This window comes from Uloborus diversus, chromosome 8 (assembly GCF_026930045.1).
Source record: "Uloborus diversus isolate 005 chromosome 8, Udiv.v.3.1, whole genome shotgun sequence".
Taxonomy (NCBI): domain Eukaryota; kingdom Metazoa; phylum Arthropoda; class Arachnida; order Araneae; family Uloboridae; genus Uloborus; species Uloborus diversus.
Window position 1 is genome coordinate 119,315,752 of NC_072738.1, and position 22,196 is coordinate 119,337,947.

The 22,196-nt window shown below is 32.1% G+C and overlaps 1 protein-coding gene across 1 annotated transcript in view; it reads left to right on the forward strand.

Moving 5' to 3' along the window:
* LOC129228555 (uncharacterized) overlaps positions 1-19,979 on the forward strand; it is a 58,246-nt gene extending 38,267 nt beyond the window's left edge. Inside the window, exons 8-14 of the mRNA XM_054863238.1 lie at positions 2,817-3,036; positions 5,951-6,015; positions 9,339-9,422; positions 11,365-11,556; positions 13,966-14,051; positions 16,873-16,984; positions 19,167-19,979. Of these exons, the coding sequence (XP_054719213.1) occupies positions 2,817-3,036; positions 5,951-6,015; positions 9,339-9,422; positions 11,365-11,556; positions 13,966-14,051; positions 16,873-16,984; positions 19,167-19,279 (872 nt within the window). The 3' untranslated portion in view covers positions 19,280-19,979. The remainder of the gene's footprint in view (positions 1-2,816; positions 3,037-5,950; positions 6,016-9,338; positions 9,423-11,364; positions 11,557-13,965; positions 14,052-16,872; positions 16,985-19,166) is intronic.
* Positions 19,980-22,196: the final 2,217 nt, after the last annotated feature.

A 22,196-nucleotide genomic window follows, 5' to 3' on the forward strand; every position in this document is an offset into this window, starting at 1 on the left:
TTTCCTTCAGTCAAAAGTAGAACTTTTTGTAACTGAAATTGATAGAATTAGCAAAAAAAAAAAAAAAAACATGGACTCAGAAAATACTTTTATTTTCCCAACAGTTTTATTTTTTAATTTAATTTTTTAAAATGTCCAGTTCTTCAAACAAGGCTAGGTCTTTATGATGTCACAAATGATGCACTATGGCGCATTTTTCTACCACATTTCCACGTTATGATAATCAAGAAGCGAATTACAATTGCACTCAACGCTTGTTTTCAACGATATCATTGCCAGTGCACGTGAGTAAAAATGCGAATTAAATATTTTTGACCATGAAAATGGCAGCGCTAAATGGCATTTCATCATTAGTGATGTCATTGGCAGAAGCGTTAAACGATGAAAGAGCACCGATTTAAGTTTGTTTTTTTTTTTTTTTTAAATATTAAACTTAAAGAAAGTATTTAAAAAATGACCAGATTCTATGTTTTTAAGCATGCTTTTTCAGAAAAAAATACTTTTAAAATTTTGGAAGCGACCCCATTAGCTCTTACAGTGATGCCTTCTTATTTTGTAAAAAAAAAAAAAAAAAGGCAGATATCTGATTTTTTTAACCTTTCCAGTAGTACAGAATTAGCTCATATGCTGCTTATCGTAAAGTCAGACGTACTATGCCGTAAAGCATAGGGGCAAATTTGGATACAAATTAAACCCTAATGTTGTAGTACTCTTCAAGACTCCCGCTAAAATGCAACTTTTTAAGGCAAAGGTCAAGTCGTCTCTGCGTGTTACGTGGGTCACACTCACAAAGAGACAAATTGTGACGTTCCACTTTAAACTGCTTTTAGTTGGTTACTGATACTTTCCTGTGGCGTTCTCTGCAGCAATTAATTTTGAAACCCTGACTGAAGCTATGAAGACGTCACTGCAATGTTACTTTGTGACGTCGCGACTGACAAAAATTAATGCGTTGATGTTCCTAATTAAGGATTTTATTGTTACATTTCATGAAAATCACATTTCTTTCAAAAAAGGATTCCATTTCAGTCATTCAGCTATTAAGGTATTTAAAGGCCGTGGTGGCATGAGTGGTAAGGCGTCGGAATCGTAACCGAAGGGTTCGGGGTTCGATGCCCACCGGTCGAATATCTTGCGTGTTCGTTGTTGATTTTTTAGCGTAAACGATACGTTTAATGTATCGTAATCACATCGAGTCTCCCACTCGAATTTATACCTCTAAAGGTGCAGGCTTCCGGTTTCAATTTAGAAAAAATGTAAATTAATCTGAATTCTGAAATTTTGAATTCAAATTATGTTTTTCGCAATCACAAACTGAGACAGGACCCTACTCATTGGAGTTATTGTTTCTAGAAACGGCTCCTGTCCCCCCCCAAGCCTGTCTCTCCTTCTGGGCCGTTACGTGTGCATAGTTGTGTGTGTAAGTGTGTAGGCTTGTGTGTGTGCGTAGACCTGTGTGTATGCACGTAGGCGTGTGTGAGTGTATGTGTGGGAAGTCGTGTGTGTGCATGTGTGTGAGTGTATGTGGGAGAAGTCGTGTGTGTGTATGTGTGTGAGTGTGCTTGTGTGAAGGACATGGACGCCTCCGACCAGGAGAAGCGGATAGCTCAGGACCGGAGCAGCCGCGCCGCCTAGAGGACGGTGGACGGTGGTGCTGCGGAGCTTCTGGTCCAAGCTGTAAAAAGCACGGACCTCAAAATGGGTCAAATGAGAATAATAAGCAATCGTGACTGCTCAAAAAAAAAAAAAAAAAAAAGAAAAGAAAAAAGAAAAAAATGAGCTGTCTTGAGTAAAGTATTAGGTACGATGGACCCTGGAGTGCGGCGATAATACTATGGCCCCTATAAAATGCTGCTGGGTAAACAACGTCTCTGAATAGCGTACTGCATTGACTTGTGAGATACTTGTGACAATTGTACTACACTTACAAAGTCTACAGTAAAAGTTTTAGCATCCATGTTGAAAGGACTTTCAATCGGTAAATCATATTTTACAGTAAAATAAAAATAAATAAATAAATAGATAAATAAAAATTAATTTGAATTTTGACATCTGGAATTCAAATTATGTTTTTTGCAATCACGAGTGTGTGTGTGTGTGTATGCAGGCGTGTGTGTTTTTTTGTCTGTGTGCAGGTATGAGTGTGTGGGTAGTTGTGTGTATGAGTGTTTGTGGTAGGGGGGATGTGTATGTGTGTGTATGAATATGTGTTTGTGTCTGTGTGCAGGCATGAGTGTGTGGGTAGTTGTGTGTATGTGTAGGTGTTTGCATGTATACGTGTGTGTGTGTGTGTGTATGTAATTGTGTATGTGTGTAGGTGTGTGTATGTGTTTGTTTGTACGTGCGTGTATGTATGCGGGTAAGTGTTGGATATTCACGCAACCTGGAGATGGCTTTCGCTAGAGGAGCAGCATCGTGAGGAGCCGGTCGACGGTGGTGCTGCAGAGGGGGCTGGTGGGAAAAAAATGATAGCACGCCAAAACAGTCAAATGAAAGCAATAAGCAATCGTGATTGCTCAAAAAAAACGAGATTTAAACAGTTGGATTGAAGCCTGCCTTCTTGTCGTAGTTAGCATGGCGTACAATCCCTATACTGAATGGGATTTTAAAAAAGAATGAAAATGTGGATTCTCAACATAAAATGTTACAATTGTCTGTGCAAATGCTCACTTTTTTCACTAAAAGTGCCTGTAAAATTTTACGCATTGTAAACATTACATTTTACAACAACATCTGCCTTAAAATGTTCCATCCTGAATTTCTAATAGTGTAGTGTAATGTGTGAATTTTTTATCCAACATAGCATTATGTTTTAGGCAAACATCCAGTTCCCAGTTGCTCTTTCCCGTCGTGGGTGACTACATCGCATCGATGGCACACTTTGGACGGAAAGAGACTTTACACGTTCAGCCATAAAAACACGTCCTTTAAAATAACACATCTTCACGATCCAGTGGATACGAAGTTCATTTGCATAGAAGACGTATCTGTTACTCCGAACACAAGCACGTTCATTACATACAGTATGTCCGGATGGTAAGAAAATACATAATTTTTATTCCTTTTCAGACATTAGGGTAACTGCACCAGTAACAGATATACTTAATACATCGCTCTCAGGTTTACTTAATTTTCTGAGCTTTTTAATGTTTTCAGACTTTTTTTTTTTCATGCACCAACATCTCATCTAACCTTTGGCTTCTTATGGATCCTCTGAATTAGTTAATTCTATTTTTATATGCTCAACTTTGAAAAAAGGTCCGACCTCCAGTAACAGATACCGGAAAATCTGATGATACCCAGTAACAGATAGGATGAGGAAAGAATGAGTAATGGACCAAATTCTCATTTTCTCTTCAAAATGTGCCTTTTTAGATCTAAAAATTATTTAAATGAACATGAAACACTGGCAGATCTCGTGGTGGCTGTTCATAAACACTGTAAAAACGATTCAGAAACGTTCCTGGAAAATAATAGGCAGCTGATGTGCCCAATTTCAGTCAGTAACATATCTTACAAAAACCAGGAACGTTTTCTGATAAAAGTCAGTAACCTTTCTGAAATATTAAGAAATCTCCCCTATATAAGCCAGTCGTGAACTATCTAGAAAAATTAAATAGGTTTAATTTATTTGATTAGAACCTTCCTGATTTACCAAGAAAGCTCCAGAAATATTAGAGCAACCACGGCCAAGCTACGCGAAAACTGCAATCAAGAACCAAGCATATTTCTTGCCTGCAATTCCTTCCTCGCAAAGCTGTTGCTACCCAGTGACTCATTTGCTCCCATTGGAAGATTAGTCAGTCCGGAAAGGCCATGAACAGTCAAAAGCCGATACACTTAATAAACACTCTCCGTCACTATTTAAACTGGTAGCAAAAAATATTTTTCACACCAGTGCAAGGTCTGCATTCGTGCATCTTTTAGGAATTCGGGAAACTTTTTTGCGAAGATACTTGATTTTTTGGGGAAATAGGTGAAAACCTCTGAAATCACGAAACGTTCCACGGAAATAACCAGTAACGTTTCGGAATTTTTTTACAGTGAACTTCCGCCATTACCTCTTTGGCTACCTTGTTTATAAAATTCACGCTGATAACACTAGATGGTTGCACCGTATTATTGCGTCGCAGCAAAAGCAGTTTTACCCGCCTAAAACTCATATAATTTAAATCCAAACTAACGACTGTCTGTTACTGAACCCTTGTCTGATTCTGGTGTCGTTACTGTATTTTGTTTTTAAATAATAAAACATCTTGTTTACTTTTTAAAGCTTTAAAAAAAGCGGTGTGGCGAGAGTATAGCCAAATTATTTAAAAAAATCGATTTTTTTCTTATCGATTCTTTTTGCTTTGATTATTTTAGTCTTTATGATGGGTTTTATAAGTATTTAAATCACTTATTTCAAAATTAAAAAAAAAACTTTTAACTAGCAATAACACTAAGACCGAGAAAAACACATAAATAAATACTACAATTAAACTACATCGTAAAAACAAAATACACCAGAGCTAAAATTAAATTACAAAGTATAGTTTGTTTTTCTAATCTTTTTGCGGAATTCTTGTCAACAAGTCAAAAAAGTGCGTGGAATAAAAAATACCATTTTATCTATCGTCTTTAATTTCAAAAATCCCAACTTTAAATTTTAAATTCAACAGTCAAACACTTATGTTGCAAATAATATGGTAGTAACAACCTCGTACAAATAACAAATGTAAAAACCTGCCAATTCTAGATAACTAATTTAAACAATAGAACAGTAGAGCAAAAGTGATTTTTATGTGATTATAAGTAAAAACAATTGTAATACATATGGTTAAAAACTAAAAATCTTGAATGAAGTATATTAAAGCATTTCTTCTTAACAAAACAACAAACGATGTTTCAGATATTAATTTGTTACTAGTGATCAACATTGAATCTATTCAGTTTTATTTAATTTTAAGTAAATTAACTAAAATATTATTTATTAATATTCCGGAAGCTTTTGTACGCTATTTTTAATGCGATATTTGTATATTTAAAAAAAATTGCCCCCCCCCTCATGGAAAATTAGTTAAACAAACACAAATTAAAACATTGTAAAAATGGCAATTTACTAGAAAAAAGTCTCCCTAACGCTTACATTTTGAATACAAAACACATACACTTAATTTTGTAGCACTGCACCAAAACTTGTTTTGTGTACGGTTAGAAACCGTTTAAAAGACGTTAATTGAAAATGAATTAGAATCAATAACATAATATTAAAGTTTGCCCATTAACTAAGAAAGCACAAGCAATTGTTTCCCTTGAGACATAGCATTTGAGCAAAAGAAAAAGTTTAAAAAAGTTAAAATATTACAAATATTAGATATACTCCGACCGCGAATAAATTACCGTTGTCAATCAGTTGAGAAAACGGGTCCATTCCTTAAAATAGCTAGGAGAAGGAAGAAAAGAGGCGTGCCATATTTTTTAGTCGAACAACATTTTGGCGATAAGTTGCAGGAAGAACTGCGTTAAGTTGGCAAAAAAAGGGAAAAAAGCCCTGCATTCTTTATTGCAAGACTACTCGCGCCAATTTTCAATTGAAAGTAATTATCGGGGGGTTGCTATCTCTTACCAATGGCTGCTGAAAGAAGTAAAACCAGACCTACCCACTTACGTAGGATGTGACCTGGCCAAAGAGACAACTGTCCTGACCGCACAAAACAAAAATATTTTACCTCTTTGGTTATTTTCTTAAATTCCAAGGTGACGCCTTTAATCTCTAGAACCAATGAGGCACTTTGAAATTCAGTTCCACATTTACTCTCCATATAAACCCTTCACGAAAATGGACAATTCTGAAACGAGGCGAAGCAAAGGCTCAACCTTTCGTAGTCAGACTTTACCTAATATATAGAGATCTAGAAATTATGAAAAAAGTTATGTAATTATGGTTTTATTTTTTCTTTAATTTCAGCAAAAATGGATACGTTTGTATGAAAATTTATCGAAGACACAGACACATAATTGAAATTCAGTTTGGTAAGAAAATTTATCTTTTTCCATGTATTTGTAAAAAAAATGTTTCTTTTTGTTAAATTAACCATTCCCTCTAGTAACTTAACTTCAAATTTATTTTTTTTAATTCTAACTTTTTGCGATTTGAGCTTTGGTCGGATGCTTTAAGACTTTAGATCTTTCAAGCACCATAGGTGCTACAGAGCAATTTTATACCTGATGTAACCTAGATGAAAATATATTGTTCCGGAGTGATGCTCCACGGTTCTAGGAATTTGGAATAAATTTCGTGCAAGACAAACGGCGATCACGAAGAACTTCTAAAGAGCTGTGAGTCCCTCACGTATCTTTACAATGCAAATTTCCAGTACACATTGGAGACACGTTTGGGATACTTTATTGCAGAAAAAGTGCTTTTGTTGAATAAAATGTTCCGAATGTGCTGAGTTAAAAAGATAGTGCACTGTAATATACTTTGACACTGTTCAGAATATTTACAACTGAGGGCAACATTTGATGGCCCACATTAGAGTTACATTTGAAAACAGATTAGGGACACATTTGGGTACACTTGTGAAATCTTTGTTTCCTTTATTTTCCTAACATTCTATAGTGTCTCCTTAAATGATATCAATAGAAATTTGTTTTTGCAACGAATCGCTATCGGTGTTTGTTTTGAATGCCCTAAAAATTTCCCTTCATTTCAAAACCGTCCAGTGACCGGCTGCTGTGTACAACTGCTCCTCGAAATGGGTGCATAGTTGCTAGATAAATTTAAGTGTTTCATTACTGGTGTAAAAATTATGCTGTTATGTGATCTAAAATGAGAAACAAAAATTAAATAATCTCAAAAGTGTCCTCAAAAATGTTAATATGTATGGTCACCCAAATCAGTCTTTTGAAAAGCATTTTTGAAACTATTTCACAAAGTGAGCATCAAAGTATTCTAAAAAGGTGACAAGTGTCCGTATTCTAAACATGTTCAAAATGTCGGAAGCCAATTTGTCAAAGAGGGTGAAGGAGGTCAGATTTGTTGAAAAAATTTATTGAAAATTAAAAACATTTATTGACAGACCCTAACTGAAAAAGAAAGATATTTTAATCATGTAAAGATTTTAATTTCAGCAATAATTAACAATGTTGTTGTTGGTGGTGTGTCCTAAGTAACCACTAAGAAAGTTGGTTGTCAATGCATCGAGATGCTGAACTTCTTTATTTTATTTACATGCAAAACAACACAAAAAATATTTACAACACAAAGAGAAGAAAAGTACGCTTATGAAATCGGTGGGAATCGAAACCAGTCTCCGGTTTTCAAAGCAAAGCTTCTACCACAGAGCCACGGAAACCCCAATAATTAGCATTATCGAGTGTATAACGGAACCAGAATAAGTAATTGACTCAAGAAAACAATTGGCTCATAAAAAAATTATTTCGGTTAATCTAGTTTTCCAATGAATAAATAAAAGTTAGGGGAAACTCTGGGAAGAAAAGATTATTTCTGGAAAAGGGAAGTTTTCTGGAATGAACTGTATGAAAGTTTTTTTTTCTAAGACTCAAACAATTCCTCATGCAATGCTCGTATTTGAAAATACTTTAAAAATACTGAAAGAAATTTGCTAATTGATCTAAATATATGTGCACATTTGTTTCAAACCCATTCTGAAAAAGTTGTAGATGTTACACCATACATTTAAAAAAATAAATAAACTTACGTTCCTTCAACGAATCAAACAAAAACACCAATCTGTCTCCTCTTTTTTGGATGACAAAGTTTTAATATTTGATTTAAAGAAATGACTCTGACTTTAACTGATTAAAAAAAGAAATCACTTTTATTTTTTACTTCCGGTTCTTTTTTCTAGACGCCCATAACGAACGTTTTGTTCAGACTTTGGAAAAATTATAAGCTAACACCCGGATTATAAATGCAATGAATTAAAAGTCGATCCAACTTCCTAAAACTAGTCAAATTATCGGATTGATTCACATTTAACCCCAAGAGCTGCTTCATGTTAAGCCCGAGTGACTGCGCTGACTATTATTAATGAAGGATTTACGTGAGAAGCGATTAAAGAGTGGTACTTGACCTTCTGAATGAAGAATCGTTATTCATTTGTCCTGTCAGCGGAGGCATGTAAAGTCACAATGCTGAAAGTAAGGAAGTTAGTTTCGTGAGTATTAATTTAGCTCAAGATGTTGTAATTATGCTTCATCACGCCTACTTATAATACATCATCTGCAGTTTGGGAAGTTATGGAATTGTGAACGCCGAGACCTTTTTGTGCGAATGAATAAAAAATGCTTTACTTAAGCAAAAACTGTATTTGTACTAATTAGATTCATTTTGTTAGGCGCAATTTTTTGGGAAGTGCCCGAAAAATTGCCTGAAGAGATAATCGAAAGTTTTATTATAAAGTATAAAGCTACTTATAATCGTCCTTAGTATTTTCAGATGATTTTAACGTATTAATAAAGTGTAAGCCCTTTACAAAACAAAAATGAACTTTTGAGCAATTTGAGGATAGTTTCCTACAAATAGAAACGAAATTTGTTTTATTTCAAAATTTAAAGGCTACGTGTGTTGCCTCCTCCGTACTTTGAGAAGTTATTGAGATTTTTACGGAGATACCTTTTTTGTAGGAAAAAAATAGTAATAAAACGACTTTACTTTGACTAAAATGATATTTTTGCCAAAAAGAGATTTACTTGATTCGGTTTCACTTGTGAAAGTTGCAGTCAGTAAATTATGTTTTGCATTATTTAAAAGTTAAGCACTTCCAAAACAATTTGAAATATACCAGTATCATATTATTTCCTACAATTAAAAACGATCTTATATACGAAATAAAAAAAACGAATAATTCATCAACAGCATTTTGAGAAACTATAGAGATTTTAGAAGAAAGATCATTGGTAAAAATAAGAATTTGAATGACCCAAACTGACCCAAACAACATATTAAAAAATCAGATCTACATCGAGCTTTGAGATTTAAGCCCCTTTTTTTGCATAATATGACTGGACTCTAAAATTATTTTTGAATTTTAAGTTGCCATATTCTTGTTCCAGTTTAAGAATTTTAGGCTAAACTTTTGATTAGTCGATGTCAACTTTGGTTCGTTAATGTTGACGTTTAAGAGACAAATCACCAGGACACCAAAGAACATAAATGTATTTTTAAACAAGCAGCATTAATATCTGAAGGGAAAAAAATATCAAAATAAGTTAAACAAATGCAATGTTTTTTTTTTTAATTTAAGCGAATAGTTTAACTACCGGTGTATTAGCTGTGTGCTCTTCATTAATAATGAATTTATATATATTGAAACGTGTTATTTATGTAGGTGATTTGGCGCGGAGTCCTCAAGAAGCCTGTCACATGATCTCCCCAGATGTTTATAACGGCCAAGAGTTTGTGACATTAGTAGGTAAGTTCGGTTTTAAACGCATTTAAATAAACAAAATGGCAGTTGTGAATAAACGTATACTGTTATCTTGTTAGCGTTGTTAAAAAATTAAAGTAATTGTCCATGACAAAATCCTGATACACGTACTTCAATTAAATCGATAAATAATTAGGTTAAGATGTTTTTATTGCTTTGATGTTTTCGCTCCAACTTAAAATTGATTATTATAATTTTAATCAATTAGGAAAAAAATGCATCTAACTACCGTGGCTTTTCTCCTGGAAAGCTATTCTTCTGCATGGTTCTTTATACAGCTCTTAAAGAAGAAGCACCATTATTAGTTTATTCCATGCAATGATAAAACACTTCCAACTAATCAATGTTGTGAAATATTTATCTAACATATGATTTGTCCCTCTTATGTGTATTAACAGAACTATAACTATAACAGAACATATAAATGGATACTCTAAAGATAGTTATTAGTGGTAATTATTATGCGTATCAGCAATGCGAAAGCTAAATGCATCTGAAAATTTTTTTTAAAGAAACGCTTCACACAGCATTTAAATGTATATCCAGCTTTATCACAAATAAAACTTATTAAAAATAAGCAAAAACCTGTCGAAATAGCTACTGAAGCTTCTGAATATTTTGTTTAAAAGCAGATATTTCTGATTCTTTGGGTTTTAGCTTTAATTCCAATCTAATAACATTGGCTTTATAAACGAGTTTAAATGTAAATCACTAGAAGTAAAACGAAAACTCTTTTGATTAAAATTACTTCTACATTATGAAAAAAAAGCTATTCGGGTTGATAGCGTTGCCACATGTCGGACGAACTTGGATGAAATAGTTTATTCCATTTTTATCGACGTACATGTACATACAAATTAGTGAAGTACAAAAGTTAAAACTTTGCAGAAATAGTTTATGTATTTTGCTTAAATGATTTGTGCAGCAAAAGTATTTTTCAAATATCGTTTTTAACTCTTATTTTTAATGAAATATACCTGTAACGTGCAGGACACATACGGGCGTCGGTATTAGACTCTTCAATTATACAAAACCTCATACGAAATATTGATGCAATTAAAAAAAAGAATAATATTAAGTACCTTTTTCTTCCAAAAAGAGACAAATAGTCTGCGGTTCTTCAGAAATAATGGCGTGATCTGTATTTTATACCAAAACATAATAGGTTAATATGAGACAATGAGAAACAGTCGTTTACTTTTTCCAAACGACTTTTACAGTTGTTTACTTTTTCCAAAATGAACAAATTGGAAATTTTTTTCTGAAAATTGCGGCACATAAATAAGGAGCAATATATTTTATAATAAAATTTGCATTGAAACATTATTTTTAATTTTTGGCAGTAAAATTGTACCTCAAAAAAGATGGAAATGTGAACTTACATTTTCGTGAGTTAAAGTGAAAAATAAAATATTTTTCTATTGAAATTAAAAATATTTTTTTATCAAATCAATAAGTAAATGAAAACAAATCGACACAATAAACGAATAAATAAATAAATTAATTAATATTTGAGGACAAATAAATGAATGAATAAGAACATAACTGATTGAATGAATACATAAGATAATTATGAAATGGAGGAATGTAAATTGAATACTTAATTAATGAATAAATTAATGATAAATAAATAAAAAGAAATGAAATGGACTATTTCACTTGGCCCTAATATACATTGTTCAACTTAAAAACAGATTTGATATACGTGATCTGCTTTTGGTAATTAGACTTTAAAGTGTTGAGATAAAGATGAAATACTTGAGCAACGTTTGAAACATTATGTTATCGGGAAATCTTAAAACTTTCTACAAAACATATTTTTCGGAGATTGTAAAGGGGGAAATGATCACAAACTACTGTGAATGCAATTTCTGAATTAAAGCAATATTAACTAACATTACGCTAAATATGTTGAATATTTTTATAGCGAATTCAGCTACATCATCTGGGTGTCCTCAATTAGTTGAAACAAACGGACTTCGAGTTCAAATGGGTAAACTTGCTTCATCATCTTTCCGACCAGAACTATGCCATGATTCGTCTGCGCGGATTGTTGGTTGTCGTTCCACTGACTCTATAGAATTCCTTACTAGCTGTGCATCCTTTACAGATGTTAAAAGTAGGTACTTGGTTTATTTGTATTTAATGAAAAAAAATGCGATGTGAATAACATTATTAATCCGTCGCATTTTTCATGTGCTTTAACGAATGAAAAAATTAAGTTGGTTTGCTTGTTTAGTTGCATTTTGTAGAATGGTAGAGTATCCTGATTGCACGTGATGGGAATAGCAAACGGTCAAGATACACTGTAAAAAAATTCCGAGACGTTACTGGCTATTTCCGTGTAACGTTTCGAGATTTCAATGGGTTTTACCCACTTCCTGGAAATATCAAGTATCATTGTCAAAAAGTTTCCTGAATTGCTACAAGTTGTCCAAATGCAGACTTTTCTCTGTTGTCAAAAAATTTTTTAGCTTCCAGTTTAAAGAATCACTGAGAGTGTTTATAAGGTGTACCGGCTTTAATTCGAATACGGCTTGTCCATGCTGACTTAGCTCCCAAAGGGAGTGAATAAGTATGGACTACGTAGCTTTGCAAGAATTGCAATCAAGTGTGGTGCTTGATACCTATATGCAATTCTGGCTTAGCTTTGGCCATGTTTGCTACACTGTTTTTGGAACTGTCTTGATAAATCAGGAAGGTTTCAAGTTTTTACATTATCCCTACCTAAGATTATTCTAAAGTTCCAGTGGCACGACTGGCTTTAAACTGGAAGATTTCTGGATTTTTGAGGAAAGTTACTGAGTTTTAACGGAAAACGTTCCTGGGTTTTGCGAGACATGTTAGTGGCATAGATTGGGCACATCAGCTGCCTATTATTTTCCAGGAACGTTTCTGAATCGTTTTTACAGTGTATGATTCCTGCTGTGCTGTAATAAGAAAAATACTAAACCCCAATACTACCCCCCATATACTGCTTAAAGTCTATTAATCCACATAGAAATGTGTTTTTTTTTTTTTGCTAAGTATATTTTTACTAAAACCGCTTATGCCATCAAATAGAAGACAATAAATATATGTAATGATCATTGATATTAAGAGTGTTTCATTCAGCAATTTCAAAATATGACATTTGTTTTATGCTACAATGTAACAATTAATTGACTTAAGTCTCATTTCTTTTTTGTAGTTGAAAAGATTCAAAAAATTTAAAGGTGCAAAGTACTACATGAACAAATACAGAAAAAACTTTTTCTTTGAAATAATATTTAAATAACACTAAAAAGTTATATTATGCATTTTAAGGATTCTGTACAAAATTTAATTTTGATAACAAACAATCTCAAACAATGTAATGTTTATAGTGAAAATTATTTCTACCAAGAACAGGTTTCCTAATTGAAAGCAGAAGGTTAATAAAATGAGAGCGGATTTATCATAAACAGAAACACATTCTATTTGCATGTTAACTTTTTTTAGTATACTTTATTTCATTATTTCAATCTGATTTATTTATTTCAAAATCTTATGAATTTAATATTTTTTTATGTGCACTTTATCTTGTTTCTGATTCTTCTCTTTTCTTACACAAATAAAGCCGTGGGAAAGCATATGCAGCGTCACCAAAAAAATTTTCCAGTACAAAAGACGCAAATTTTTATTTACTGTTAATTTTTTTTCCCGTGATTAGCACTTAATGGTATGTTTCTTATCTTATACATATAAAATCTGAGTATCTATCTATCTATGTCCAAGCTTCTTCTCCCGAACGACAGTGAACTGACCATCGAACCAGGTATCGATGGATTCGTCATCTTCCCGTCTTCATGTTTGGCTATTTAACATAATCCTCCGATAATAATTAGCGGAGATATCAATTAAAAATTATTAATTATGACTCTTAGATTTCAAAATAAAATCCATATTTTTCGAAGGCTTTCCTCCATTCAAATTATTATTCAGTGCTTCATCTCAACTTTCGGCAACAACGCTTTTATTAAAATGTATAGCGTGAAGAAAATCATTAAGATAAAAGATCTGTTGCCATTTTTTTTCTCGAATATGAACAGGTAAAATTCTTGTTTTTGTTTTGAGGTTTTTCGTGTAATCAGGGGATTTAAAATGTTTACTTTTTTTTTTTGGGGGGGGGGGGGTTCCGCAATCTGCCGCAAAATTTCACTGACTTTTTTTTTTTTTGGTTCAAGCCTGAGTGTTGAACTCGCGTCACTTGACATAACTTTTATTTTCGAGGTGGACCGTGCAAAGCCGGGCGACGCAGATAGTATACATTATAAAAAAGGCTCCTTCTCCTTTAACTATTAGTTAAAAAATATTTTTTAAACTCTTTTAAATTGCATTTTAAGTCAATTATTTTCCTATTGTTGCCTTTAAATAAAGTTTCTACATTTCTAAATATTCATTCAGTCACTTGCTTCAAATAGTATGATAGAAAGAATGTTCAACAAATAATTATTTCTCTTCGAATTGCTTTTCCAATGAAAATACTAATTAGGTTTGAATGTTTTAGGTTTTCATTGCCATGGCGATTGGGAAGAAAATGGCAGAAGCTATCTCGTTACAGGATTACGGAATACGAAGACAAAATATTGCTTTGTAAGTTTAAAATCCATTTTAATACCTTAGAATCGCATTCATTTTAAAGTTTTTAAAAAACTCAAAGCATATCCATTCTTGGCAAATATTTTGTTTCAAAAACGTGCTTTACGAAAGTTGTCCCATGTACGAAATAAAATTCTAAACACAGAATTACTTCAAGAGAGTTGTAGATTGCTTTTCGAAACTATTGCATGTTAAAGTTATTCTCTGGTTGAAGAAATGAAATTCTTTAATTTTTTGATAAATTAAATTTATTGCACAATTTCATTAAAGAAGCGGGAAATTTTATATTTCCCTCTATCTCTATTTTTTATCATTTTTTACTCCTATCACTATTAAAAAAATACACTAGATAATGTTTTGTTCCCATTTCATATAGAATATAGCTGAGATAGGAAAATGATTATTTTTTTAAAATTTTATGCGCTTTACCAATATTTAACATAACACTGCAAGTTTCTAATATCACATTTGGAACAATCACACTCACATTTGGAACAATTTTAATTGAAAAAAAGTGTTCCAATTGCCTGAAAGTGCACTAAAGTTTCTTTTGAATGTGCTCCGTTGAAAAGTGTACTAAAATTATCCCTGAAGTCTCGCTTGGGATATTAGTTAAATTTGAAAGTAGGATCACATTTGAGAACCTATAGCGGATGCATTGGAGAACAGATCAGGAGCACATCTAGGCACACTAGTGAAATCATCGCTTTCTTGCATACAAATATAATTTCAACTGCTTTCTTTAGCTACCAGTCAATAGGATACTGCTAGAAGTTTTGTTCAAATTAGCCGTTGTTGCCAAGATGGTCGTCAAGAAGGATTGATTTCTCTGACCTTTCTCCCTTCATTGTGCAGCAGGTGGTTAGCAACTATTCCGCGAATATTTAGATTAAATTGGCGGCTAACACTGCCTGTATAATAAAATAAGGGTTCCATAAGTGTTGTAAAAAGTGTACTTAAGGAAAAGACATGTGTCAGTAATCAAAAAAGTTTTCATAAATGCGCTCGCAAATATGTTCAAAAGGTTTACTGAATCAAATATGTTTTTCAAAATGTGTACTTCAAAGCGTACTAAAAAAGGAGAAAAACGTCCGTGTTCAAAAACAGTTTACTAAGTATCTGTATATTTGCAGAGATGACTCTGACTACTTATATTAAGAAAAACGCATATTGAATAACTAAACACAGCGTAATGAACTGCTGAATAAAAACAGTTAAAAACAGTTGAAGTATTTCTATTTAACAGTATGTACTTCATTTAATTTAGATATTTGACTTCCGTAATTTAAAAGACAAGACAAAAAACCATATTCGACACCTAATAGAATAGTGTTTAATAAATATTAAAATAGGGTAAAGACACCGGTAATAGACAAGGGCACAGAAACAGACAGTCGTAAGTTTGTATTTTAATAATAAGAAGTTTAGGCGCGTAAAACTGATGTTGCTGCGACCCATGAATACGAAGCAACGATCTAGTGTTTTCAGAGTGAATTTTATGAGTCAGTATTTACAAGGCAGTGGTGGAAGGTTTTGAACAGCCACTACCAGGCTTGCCGGTGTTTCATGCTCATTTGAATTTAATAAAGTCTTAGGTCTTAAAATTAAAAAACCATTGCACATTTTGAAGAGAAAATGGGAATTCCATCCAACACTCATCCTTTCTTCATCCTATCTGTCAGTGGGTATCATCAGTGTGTATTTTATTGGTGTATGTATTGGTGTTTCGGTGTATGTTACTGGGGGGTCGGACTTTTTTTCGAAAATGAGCAAATGAAAATAGAATTACCTAATTAAAATTTTCCAGAAGCAGCCAAACGTTAAATCAAATGTAGTTGCATGAGAGGAAAACAGTTTTAAAAGTCAATAGTTTTTAAAAGAAATGCATCAAAAGGATCAGAATATTGAGTTAACCTGAGAGCTATGTCTTAAGCATTTCTGTTAATGGTGCCGTTACCCTATGCTTTAATTTAAAAAAAAATGTTTGACAAATTTAGTTTCTTTGGACTACAATTCTTCATTTTAGACTATCAAACTAACAGACGAGATTTACTTAGTTGTTAACTGACGGAGGAAATGCGAACAATGTCTTGGCAAAGGAACAGTTTCCTTAATTGTAGTACATGCTGCAACAAAGAAAACGAATGAAAATATATTCTTACAGTATTGTGTTTTGAACATTTGTGAGTTAATTACTTCAAAATCCATTTCATAATTTTCAATAAATCTGCCGACACAGTAATTATTCCCACCTAATGCAGTAGCTTTGTAAACATGAAACTTTTAAAATTGTGTTCACCATGTTAATTATGTTAGGCTGTCTAAAACAGACAAAATGTTTACAAAATGATTTTTAATAACTCTTTAGGAGTCGTCTAACAGAAAGTCTAGACTAGTCTTTATCCTGCTTAAAATAATAATTTTAGTTTTCGAAATAAATAAGCCGTAGAAAAACCAGCTCTTTCACTGTTTACAAACTTTTATTGAAAAAAAAAAAAAACTCCATAACAAATGAAGACATGTAACAAAACACTTGTGTTCATGTCAAAAAGATTTCGTTTTGCTGAATTATATACATAAAACAAGGGAGGATTTTTATTTTAAAATACTTTTCAAAAGAATATTTTAGCTGTTGCGTAAAAGTATATCACCATGCATTTTGACGCATTTGCGTATTTGGTTCTTTTGATAGTTCAAATTCTATTGCTTTAATTGATTATTGTAATGCCGAAAGAAAAATATTTAACATGTATTTTTTTTCCTTTTAAATGGAATAGAAGAAAGTAATTAATTGTAGTAATCGTTAAATCTGCAGGTGTATTGGACCAATGACAAAACTACACATCTATCTGGAATTCACGACACATGTAGGAGAACAATTGAACCTGGAGTAACCGGAAACTTCACCTTCAATATTTCATCAGCAGGTAAGAATGATTTTGATAATCATTTTAACAGTATTTAACGTATGCGTAACAATTACTTAAGTTTGCTACAATAATAGGCAAAATACACAACGATAATGTAAATCTACTCCATTACACAAGCATGGAAAATTCGAGTTGCGTCACATATCCTGATTTGTTGATTTATTTCTATTACTTAGCTATCGTTATAAAATGGTGCTTCTTTTTTCATTGCATCATTATTTTTTATTAAGTTCGCGATTCGGAAAATTGTAACGCTTAATTAGACTTAAAATGTTTTTATCCTAAATATTATATAATTATCATTTCTCCTATTCAATGAATTATTCCATCAAAACTTGTGAATAATCTTAAAACAAACTAAAAGGGAGTATCAACAATATATGAATTTTTAACGAAAAGTACCACCAGGGAACTTAAAATAATTTTAGGTCGGTTGTAAAAAGTTTCAAATTTAATATGTTGTATTTTTCAGATCACTCAGCTTCCCCTTGATAACAATCAGTAAGTACATAAAAATTTAAATGATTAAGAAAAAAAAACGTAAACTAACAATATCGGAACAAATGGATTTTTAAGATTTCCAATTAAAACCAGAACTTTGCAGGTTTACTTTCGTTATTTGTAAGGTATGTAATTATTATTTTTTAACACTACATACTGGTTAAACTGCGCTATTTTTGTTTTGTACTGCCGAATGCAGAGACTGTGATTGGTTGTACACGTAAATTGTATGTTGTAAAAAGGAAAAAAAAACCCGCTTTACTTTAAATACTAGCCAAGCCAGAACAAAATGCTAGTGGCTTGTAAATCACACACCTGTGTTCACGAGTGTTTTCGTGCAAGATGTAAAAAATCATTAAAAAAAACCTTAAAGGTCAAATTTTTTCAGGTTTTCAAAATTATTAGAAAACTGATTTATCCCTTTACTGCAAGATCATTGAAGATATTTTCTGCTGTTGTTGTTGTTGTTTTGTCAGTGATGTGAAAGAAAAACAGTAGATTATTCCTAAGCTTTTGAAGACAGCCTCGGCGACATCCACAGCCTTTTCTGAAAAAATCAAGTCATTCAGGTCATCCAGGCCGATTTTGCACTATCCATGGAAGGTGGGGGTTGCCAGAGCCTCGAGAGGTTGGACTTCTACCTGTTGGTTAACGAGAAGATTTTATTCAATTCATAGATAGGTGACAATTCACGCGAAAAATCTGTCGTCTAATGACCCTGATCAGTAGAAATGATGATAAAGTAATTCTTACTGTTCTTTACTCAACCCAGGCGTACAACTTCCAAAGCACTTTTGCTACTATACAGTTGAACTCGCTTATAGCGAGCCCTTCTTTAACAAGAACTCGGGTTCATCTCCAAAGAACTTTTGCTAATACAGTTGAACTCGCTTATAGCGAGTCCTTTTTTAACAAGAACTCGGATTCATCGAGGAAATCTAAAATATTTGGTTGGTACAATTTCAAGTCTATGGGAACAAACTCGGTTTTAACGAGCAAACTCCGTTTAAAGCGAGCAATATTTTTGTAATTCATAAAATGTCTGTTGATTTCCTCCCCAGAAAAAAAATCTATTTTTGGAAAAATTCCATTTACATTTTGAGTTTAACCGAAAGTTATATAAAAAATCATGAGAACAAGGAGGGACACGGCCCTTTTTTTAAAAAAATTAATGGAGTAGATAAGCATTTTAAAATTATATTTGTTGAAGAGAATGTTATAATTTTTCCAAGATAAAATTGCACTTCGTACATCACAGAAAAGTTTTCATTGTAAAAATCACATATTTGGCCTTGCCAAATCTGACATTAATCCTTATGTTTTTAAGTGCATATCGTCGCTTTAGAGCAAGAGTAAGATATCTAATTCCAGAAAAACGCTAAGATGTCTTACTATTGCTCTGAGGCGATGATATTCATATTGTATTCAATTTCTAGCATCATAATTCTATGCAAAAGAAAAAAAATATTACGAATGCAGCCTTCCATTGTATACTCTTCCTGTGATTTTTATCATAAAAACCTTTAGAACAAATGTTTTTTTTTTTTTTTGAACAGCACACATCAAATTAAATACCTACCTTAATTTCTAAAATGTGTTAAGTAACAAACGTATCTTGGGCAATAACAATAATGCATCCTCTTTTTAAATGACAGAACATTTATTATCTCATTCTCAGGACTTTGTGACAGTTTACTGAATGGAAATTACATCGGCCGTGGCTCCAGCGTTATCTTCTCTTCCGGCAGTCTTGTTTTCATTGTCCTGCTGTCCTTTGTCCTGATTCGGTGACAACTACTGTAAACGGCAGATCCTGAGATTAAAAAATGGGATTTGTAATGATGGAGGTGACTTTAATTAAGCATCTCACAGTGCCTAGTCATGTGGAGGAGGACTTTGTAAATTGCTTGAAAATAATACTATAGCGACCAAATTTTTAACTGGACTGACAACTGATTGCGCATGTCAATAACATAAACCAGCGATCAAGAATGAGGGAGCAAAGGTTTCAAGAGGGAAACATTTATTTCTCTTTGCATTTATGTTTGTCATATTTATTTGCAATGTAACCACGGTTAGAATTTTTAATTTATTCAAAGGAGAGTCAAAGTGGTAAATGTTAAGCTACGTGATCTTTCGTTTATGAAGGCGAAGAAAACATAATTTTGCAACCCTGCGAGGAAAGAAACATAACTCAAAAAAAAAAAAAAAAAAAAAAAACAGCCTTTTAAAGAATCACTGTTTAACGCAATGGTAGTTGAAAACAATTTAGCCTCAAATATTAATGTGCGCAAAAAATTATAATGTTATGCTTACTCGTTGGTATATGCTGTTTAAATTAATAATGCACACCTAAAGTTCGATATTTTTCTTTCTAAATTATGAAATCATAAATGTGTTTCATTATTGATTATATCAGGGTTACGCCACAATGGACCAAATATATGTCAACTTTGTGGAAATATTTTGGCAGAAAAGAGCATTAAATTTAAAATTTAAATCAATATCAAGCAGGCATTTTTTTTTTCTAAATTTTGAGTTATGTCACTTTCCTTGCCGGGGTGCGGCAGCCTTTATCATGTTATTCATAACTTAGGTAAAAGTAACTACTTTGAACACGAAGTGAACGCACCATTTATAAGATTACATTTTATTCGTGAATATGTTTTCCTACTGTTGATTTTTTACTCAGTTTCATCTTTGCATCTTAAAAAAAGGATGTTACAGTAAAAAAAGGCAAAATATATTTTTTTTAATTATAAAAATGTTACTGGATTAAAGGCCAAGAAAATTTTAGTTAATACTATATAAACGAATTTTTCTTTAATCTCACTTATTGTTATCATCTAACAAAGTATTTTAAGTAATTAAGAAATTTTCTATGTTTGGAAGTTAACAAAAATATTATTCAAGTACAATAGCTTACACAAAAACCGTTTTGACCTGCTACGAGATCCAGTTAGCAAGTTTGATAAAAGCAGCAATAATTTGTTCTTCTCAAAATGTTAAATAAAATACGGGATCAATTGTTTACAAACATATTTTTCTGTTCAGGAAAGCAGGAAAAATGTAAAAGCAAAGAAGAACAATTTGCCTTTATAAAATTGCATTTTTTAAAAATCCGCAAATGATACGAAATACGGAAATTTTCAATTGAAATTTCGCAATGGTAATCGTTTTTTATTTCATAACTCTCATTGGTAAACTTCTTCGGGTCAGAAATTCTGATTCACGATCATTAAATACACTGCATGGCTAAAAATAAATAAATAAATAAATAAATAAAAATCTTTAAAATGCTTCTGACATAATTCTTGCTGATTCTTCACCTGAATCCAGTTATAACAACCAGTTAACCCTTGCACGTCCCATTTTTTAAAAAATGGCGCTCCTCATGGCTTTTTTTTTTTTTTTTTGAGGTTTTCGACAGTTTTGTAGCCATTATTCTTATTTGGAGTGGTTGAACGCACTGCATTAGCCATTAACATTCTTCCAAGAGGCCAGAGAGATGCAAAATTCAAAAGCATTTTGAGCAATTTGAGAGACCCTCTCTTGGAGGTATTCCCCTCTTAAATATATAAAAATTCACCAAAACCGGTCTTAAAAGCATTTTGAAGGTTTATTTATTTTATTTATTTTTTTGCTTAGTGATATCTATCTCATTATTAAACCATATGCTTATTTTTTTTTAATGATAGATTATTTTTCACAAATGCAGTTGACCCTCTGTTTAACGACGCTCTATTTAACGATTTTATCTATTTAAAGACGGCTTTTCACGTTCACGGATGCTCCACTGTAGTTTTAAAAGCATTCTATTAAAGGACGCATTCTACTTAAGGGCGATTTTTTGTGGTCCCTTGAAAATCGTTAAACAGAGAGTCAACTATTTAGACTACATTTTCAACTCAAATCTTCAGTTTTTGTTTTATATATGCTATTATACGTAGTAACTGAAAGCAAAATTCAATTTCCACTTGTGTTAACATTTTGATGGAGCATTTTCTTTCCTTCAAACGCAAATGAATTTTAAATAGAAATCCTATTTAATTTCCCAAAAAGCCCCTATTTAATTTTAAGTGAACTCAGAACGGCCATTGTAACAAAGTGTTGATTGTTAAAAATAAACTAATGAAGACGCATATTGAAGATGCATATACTAATATGCAGAAAAATATATAAATGCCTAAACGTAAAAATATATAATTGCTCTTTCATGAAATACAAATTAGGTGAGATGACAAATTTCTTCCTGATTGGTATATTTCCTGTAAAAATTATTATTTGATTGGTACATTTAGTTTCAGTTATCATACTTAGCAAAATATCTTTTTCTGAAACGCAGTAAAAACTTCGAGTGGGATTTATAATTTATGCATTTTCAATTAATATAAAATATGAATGCTGTGTTTAACATCTACTACTTAGAGCTTTAAACCAAGCAAATTAAGAATGAATCAGTTTATTTCTCAAAGCATTGAAAAATAAAAAATGATTTTTTTTTAAATGTGGAAGTATATTTGAAAAAATTAAAATTAAGAAAGAAAAAAAAACTTCTAGTTTTTGAAGCTAATATCATATTGTTCCACAATTTTGTTACGACTTACGCAGTTTATTTCAATAAAAAGATAGAAATTGTTTTTGAAACTGTTTTTTTTTTTTTTTTTTTTAATTCTTATAATTTTTTTCAACATAATTGTATGAATCC